Source organism: Danio rerio, chromosome 8, assembly GCF_052040795.2.
Source record: "Danio rerio strain M-AB ecotype USA chromosome 8, GRCz13ab, whole genome shotgun sequence".
In the NCBI taxonomy this organism is placed as follows: Eukaryota; Metazoa; Chordata; class Actinopteri; order Cypriniformes; family Danionidae; genus Danio; species Danio rerio.
Window position 1 is genome coordinate 45,712,616 of NC_141028.1, and position 7,431 is coordinate 45,720,046.

At 36.6% G+C, this 7,431-nt stretch overlaps 1 protein-coding gene across 3 annotated transcripts in view; it reads left to right on the forward strand.

Moving 5' to 3' along the window:
• The window catches only part of ggt5a (gamma-glutamyltransferase 5a), a 34,849-nt gene extending 27,743 nt beyond the window's left edge, over positions 1-7,106 (forward strand). For 2 of the 3 annotated variants that reach the window (XM_087263744.1, XM_087263743.1), the window contains exons 8-12: positions 80-264; positions 358-449; positions 3,691-3,803; positions 4,718-4,828; positions 6,058-7,106. In XM_087263744.1, the coding sequence (XP_087119870.1) occupies positions 80-264; positions 358-449; positions 3,691-3,803; positions 4,718-4,828; positions 6,058-6,204 (648 nt within the window). In that variant the 3' untranslated portion in view covers positions 6,205-7,106. 3 annotated transcript variants of the gene reach the window in all.
• Positions 7,107-7,431: the final 325 nt, after the last annotated feature.

Sequence of the window (7,431 nt, forward strand, 5' to 3'; positions counted from 1 at the left end):
GCTGGCAACCCACTGGTTTCGACACACATAGAGTCATGCATTAGTTCATCGTCCTCCACATTCTGTGTGGCTTCAACAGGAGGCGGTTGAGATCATTCAGAAGCATTTCGCCGACAAAGTGAGAGCAAAAATCAGCCCTGACCACAGTTATGATGCCAGCTATTATAACGTCACCCCATATCTGGATTCGCATGGCACTACTCACGTGTCTGTGCTCGCTGAGGATGGCATGGCTGTTTCTGTGACCAGCACCATCAACCACATGTATGTGCACTTAATAATATTCACTCTAGTAAGTGCTAGGACACGCAGTGAGATGATGCTTATTATTTAGGCCATGTTTCTGTTTGGTTTCAGATTTGGATCCAGGATTTTCTCCTCCAAAACAGGCATCCTCCTCAATAATGAACTTGCAGACTTCTGTGGAAAAACTGATCAGATTCATGCTGGTCAGTAAATCTTCATGAATGACTTCTGCTTTGTGTGACTCCTAATAGGTACTGCTCCTGAAATTAAAGGGATTTTTTAGAACAAATATCCAATATAAGTTATCCAATCCAGTTAGGATGAGTTTTTTTTTAAGAATGCACAATTTATTGGTACTAAATAAGTTAACAGCTTCAAGTTTATCACACTCCAAAATAAAGGTACAAAATTTGTCACTGGGACTTTTGTATCATACAGGTGGATATTAGTACCTTTAGGGTGCACTTTTGTACTTTTTAGGTTCACTTTTGTAGCTTAAAGGTATAACGGGCTACACATTTGTACTTTTTAGGTATTATTATGTAGGGCTGCACAATATTGAAAAAATCATAAATTGCAATATTTTAATTTTCTGTTATAACCATTGCGATCTGAATACAGTTTCGCAATGTAGTTTGAATAGCACTTCTTGATGGTTTTCTGGAGAGTCTAACAGTATTCTGGTACAAAAGTTTAATAACCACAATGAAAAAAAATCCTTTTTTTAGTTTGGTTTGTCTCGTTATTAGTAAAAATATCAAAAATTCTTAGACCATGTAAAAATATCATTTTCTTTTCACCGTCATAAGAAATAAGTCATAATTTTTGACTATTATCCCATAAAACAAACTAAATGATCTGCCAGTGGGGTAAGTGAAATAATCTTGTTTTCGCTTTAAAATGTGGATATGTAAACTAGGAACAAGACAAAAATTCTAATTATGATTTTGTTTTTGCATAAATCATATAAACTTCATACAAATGCAGTGATTAAATACAATTCTTTAGCTTCTGCTCTACTATAATTTTAGACTCAACATTGCATATCTTTGTGATGTGTCTATTACAGTTGTGCACATTGCGATATCAATGCTAAAACGATATATTGTGCAGCCCTATTAATATGTACCTTTGTTAGGAACAAAAAAAGAACCTTTTAAAAAGGTTCCACTCCAGTGACAGATTGTATACATTTATTTATGAGAGTATATAAAAATATATAAAAATCTAATTATAAAAATAACAATTAGAAATACATATATACATTTTGTAAAAAAAACCCAGATGGTCTTCATGTACATTATATTTGTACATATTTACAGCCCTATTGTAAATGTTTCTCTCTTATCTATCTATTTAGATATCAGAACTAATATACTCTGTATTATTAGTAAAATTCTAGCAGATACATTCATATAAAAACATAGTTATAACATACTTTAATAGATATAAATTTACTTAATAGATATAAGTTCGTAAATGAAACAATTCATTTTATTATTTTGGCTTAGGAAGTGTAAACCAGAATATACATAAGTTATTTGTTGAATTGTTACATTGTGTCATTGTTAGACTTAGGGCGTACTCACACTAGGTACAGTTGCCTTGGACCGTGCCGAAGCACGGTTGTCCCCCCTCCCTTTTCCCCCGACAGCCTGCACTCACACTGTGTTTTGCCTTTTGAGCCGGATCACGCTTACATCATCGATGATGCGACTGTTCAGTTTACCTGGAAGAAAAGCGCTCTCGCTCACACAGCTCGCACAGTGGAGATTTCTGTAGTTATATCGTTTTAGTCATTTGGAATTCAGTGACATGCAGTCAAATATTTTGCAGAACAGATTCACAACTTTTGACACTAAGAAATTATCATAAAGTCATCATGCTGCACGTGTTAGAAAGTTTGCTGAAGGTGCAGCTGAAGTGGAGTGGGGGTTTGCATCTTTAATAAACTACGACAGTTCGTGTTAATTGAAAAGTAAGAATGATTAATAAAACCATATGAAACAGTCCCTTAAAAGTGACATTGCATCTTCGGTTTCGGCTCAGGTGCGCTTTGACTCACAATAGCATACCATGCAAAAGCCCAACCGAACTGCGGTTTGACACACCTTTTCCAGCCGGGCCAGGGCCGGCCAATTAAAACCTGCCTGGGCCTGATTCGGAGCACTCTCACTTGTCAAATGAACTGGGAATAGCTAGTTCGGATAGTCTAGTGTGAGTGCATCCTTTAAGCAATCTGGCAAATTAATACTAAGACACATCATTTTTATGGGTTAAAAATAAATCCCTGAGGTAAGCATAGCACTTTTTGGTGAAATATAGTACCGTTGATTTAGACAGCTTCAGACATTCATAAAATAAAAGTTCAGAATATGGATTCTGGATACACACATACGTGTGTAAATGTTTTTATGACATATCAGGGCACAAATCTGTATAATGACATGGGCATGACACAGGTATTACAAGAAGGTGGTGAAACATGAGGACATTGCTGATGTCCTCATTTCTCAAAAAGGTTATAAATCACATGAGATCAAATCAGATCACATGAGATCAAATCATTTTTTCTTAAAGTAAAACTGTACACAGTTTCCTGTGAGGGTTGGGTTTAGGGGGTAGAGTGGGGTTGGGGCCATAGAAAATACAGTTTCATTCATTCATTCATTCATTCATTCATTTTCTTTTCGGCTAAGTCTCTTTATTAATCTGGGTCGCCTCAGCGGAATGAACTGCCAACTTATCCAGCATATGTTTTTACGCAGTGGATGCCCTTCCAGCCGCAACCCATCACAGGGAAAGACACACACTCATACACTATGGTCAATTTTAGCCAACCCAATTCAGCTGTACCACATGCCTTTTGGATTTGTGGGGGAAACCGGAGCACCCATAGGAAACCCACGTGAACACAGGGATAACATGCAAACTCCACACAGAAATGCCAACTGACCCAGCCGAGGCTCGAACCAGCAATCTTCTTGCTGTGAGAAGAACGTGCTACCCACTGCGCCACCACGTCACCAAAAATAAAGTTTGTACAGCATAAAAACAATGGAAACCTATGTAATGTACCCACAATTCATAAAAACAATAGTGTGTGTGTGTGTGTGTGTGTGTGTGTGTGTTGTGTATTGACCTTATTATTTTAAATGAGAGCAGGTGCAGCTCTTGAAACTGACTAGAAGTCTCGGGATTCTGGTCTTATTCAATTCCATTGATTTTTAGCTGAACAAAATAGCTTGTTATGCTGCTCTGTTACAAACTGCTATTTTCTTTTTTTTTTTTTTCATAAACACAGCTGTTTGTAGAGCAAGTAGTTTGACCATTTACGTCCATAAGTTGTTCTTAGTCATTTCCACCATAGGCACAGAAAAGAGCTTGTTCCTGCATTTCAGAATAAGGTAAAAACCCGTGTCTGTTTTGTGTGTGTGTGTAAAGGTGAACAGCCGCCCTCCTCCATGTCTCCAGTGGTTCTTCACTCAAGATCTAAGAAGCATATTGTGGTCATAGGAGCGTCAGGGGGCAGTATGATCACCACCGGGGTGGCGCTGGTGAGCTTCAAGCACACACTATAATGGTTCTTATGAGAACTCTCCAGTGTCCCCAGAAATTATACACAGTAAAATGTACTCAGTTTAGATAGAAACTCTTTGAATAGAGGTACACAGAAGAGAAACTCAAAACTACAACTGACTTCATATGAAATTACAGCCTAAATGAAATCAGCTGAAATATAATACACTGAATCTCTCAAAATCTCAGCAGAAGATCAACTTGATCAGTAAGCAACTACACAAACAGCAGCTTTACTTATTACTAACCTTACTTACTATAAAGTAAAATAAAGTTTGCATTACTATAAAGAGGGACCAAATACTCTCCGAACTGAGTAGATTTTACTCACTGGATTTTGCTGTGTAAGTGAAGTTTGAGCTCAAAATACTTTTTGTATGATTGATTTAAATGCTGTGAATATCCCTTTTGACTCTTTTTATGTGTCTCTTTATATGCAAATAAGTCACTGACCCATGACTCAACCCAAAAGCACTGTTTTGGTTTTATATATTTAAGTTTACATAAAAAAATCTTGTTTTTATTTTTATTTATTTAATTTTTTTGTGGGTGCCAATAACCCAGTGCAGTGTTTCACCAACACATATTTTAGATGTCTCCCTTGTGACCCATTCACTTCAGGTTTTGGAGTCTATTCTGATGTTCTGATAAGTGGGATAGATTGAAAATATGTACTGTTGGTGTGCCTTCAGGAACAGGGTTGGGAAACACTGGCCTAATGGTTAAGTGCGCAAACATATAGAGTTAAATTCCCGGCTCAAGGTTCTTTGCCATTCCTGTTACCCTCTCTCTGCTCCCCACACAATGTTTAGTTATCGAATGAATGAATTGTCTTTAATTACATGAATTGAATAAATGATTCCAAGTTTAATGAATTATGATTCATTTATAGACTCTAATGAACTTCCTGTGGTTCGGCAAGACTCTGCAGGACTCCATTGACGCTCCTGTGGTGTTTGTAGACTCCAAAAACGTTCTCAACTTTGAGCCCTCATTTGACAAGGTAAGTAGAGGCAAATATTTCTCCAGCAAAGTGTGTTTAATGGCTTGTTTCCACTGACTGGTACAGTACAGTATGGTTCGGGACGGTACAGGTCACCTTTATCAGGCTTGCATTTCCATTTTTTTTGCTCGAGAAAATGTCTAAAGTAAAACTGTACGGGTTGCTTACATATCATATGAGAAGCATTTCTTACAAAACAGACGCTTTATACACATAAATACTTGTGTATAAATGTTTATTACGAACTTTTTTCTGTCAACATGAGTTGGTTTTAACTGCAGATCAATGACGAAATAGCCTACTGTAACGTCTGCAATTGTGTAAAATAAATGAATAAATGCAACATATATGAACACATACAGCCCCTTACAGTCTCTGATATGTTACAACCTATAGAATAACTACACACAGCAGACATTTAGTCCTTATTTAGGTTCAAAAACAACACAAAATATAGCCTACAGTCAGAGCAGACCTCTCATCTGTGTCTGTAATCTTCAGCAGCCTCTGTTAGAGAGTCATTCCATCATTCTGAGTTCATAATAGTTCAAAAGGTGATGATAATAGTTAAACAAGGCAGTTTGTTCGCGTTTGCTGAAAAAATAATGTGCTCCTTTTTTTCCAGCTTCTCCTTTGTTTTCGCGCTCCACTCTCACGTTTGTCAGTTTCTGACAGCATTGGGTTTCAAAAGCACGTCAATAATCAAGCGCACGTTATTCTCATCAGCTCAAGAAGTTTGTTATTTCGGATATAGACGTGTGACGAGCGCAAGCAAGAAAAAGAAACCGCTCGCTAAACTAAGGGGCACAGGGTAAATCTGCTCTTCTTTTTTGGCTTTTTGGCTGTTCATCAAGACGACAACAAGGTTTGTTTGAGCCCAGGTGGACCATGGGTCATTATTATATGTATATATATTTACGCTGTAATCTCTCGGCTGTGTATTTTAAACATGGCGGCTCCTTTGTTTTCATTCTGGCTTGTTGCATAAGCGAATCACGTTTCTCTGTAAACCAATAGCATTCAGCTGCGCTTCTAGCTCCGCCTTTTGGTAACCTTTCTTGTGATTGGTTCCCTTTCAACAGGGTGCTGAAAAAGTGGTATGGTATGGTTTGGTTCGATACGCCTTTTGAAAGTGAACTGAACCGTATTGTACCGTACCGCTCAGTGGAAACGGGCCATTAAGGGCCAAGTGAAGTTTTAAAACATCTCTCATCTCTTCTCCTCCTCAGATAGTTGTGGAGTCACTTAATAAGATCGGGCACAAAGTCAAAGTCCCACAGATATTTTATAATGTGGTTAATGCCGTTTCAAAGGAAAACCAGTGTATAGTGGCCGTTTCTGACTCAAGGAAAAAAGGAAAAGCTGCAGGATATTAACCTAGAGTTCAGCTGGAGACAAACTCACTCCAGCTCTTGTGACTCTTCATCATCTGTGCCGTTTTTTGGATAAGAAGTGCATGACAAATAGTTTTAAACACCATCAAAATGGGATTTGTTTTGGTGTACTTTTAGTAAACACCATCAAAATGTGACCTTTTTATGTACTGTGAAACAACTCAACAAAATATTTATTGTAAATATGCATTTTTTGTATAAGTATGCACAAAATATGTGACTGATATTTTACAATATTTAAAATGCAGTTTTGTGTGTTAGATATCACTTTTGTACTTGAATCAGCTTGTTTATTATGAGTTGATGTGTGCACAGAAAGGAATCTTAAAGGGTAAATATACAATAATGTAAAACATTTGGGGTCTGCAGAATTTGTCTGCAAGTTTTATTAAATACTTTTATTAAGCAGGAATCAATTAAATTGATGAAAAGTTGCAGTTATTCTTTTGAGCAAAATGAATAATGTTTTCCACAACACAAAATCTGTTTTTAACATCTATTATAAGAAATGGATTTGAACAGCAAATCAGCCTACTAGAAGGATTTCAGAAGGATCATGTGACTGAAGACTGGAGTAATTCAACTTTGCCAATATAAATAGTATGTGTGATGAAAAAATATTACACATCCAAACCTTTAAATGGTAGCACTTGTTTGTCACAACACTGGCAAACACACCTTTCTTTCTTTCATAATTCAATGGTTATTTTATGTTTAGCCATGATGGTTAAAACAAAACACATGAAGCAATGTTTATAACCACAACTGATGTTTTACAATTTCACCTTTTATGTAAGTATATAATAAAAGTTTCACTTTAAAATGTTTTGAATACAAATGTAAAATAAATAATTTAATATTAAATAATAAAATATTACTGCCAAGAATCTGTTTTTGAGTTTGTTTACATATATTTTTTCAAGCATATGGACATGACAAATATGTAGTGTGTGTGTGTGTGTGTGTGTGTGTGTGCGTGTGTGTGTGTTTGTGTGTGTGTGTGTGTGTGTGTGTGTGTGTGTGTGTGTGTGTGTGTGTGTGTGTGTGTGTGTGTGAATGTGAGTGTGTTTGGTAAGTTACTTTAAAAAAATAAAATTGCTGACATAAGAATGACTATTCATTTGCTATGTGAATGCAAGGCCAAAAGTTATCACTATAGCCCCTTTCACACAGTAATACCGAAAATTGCCTCCAAACGGCTGCGCTTAT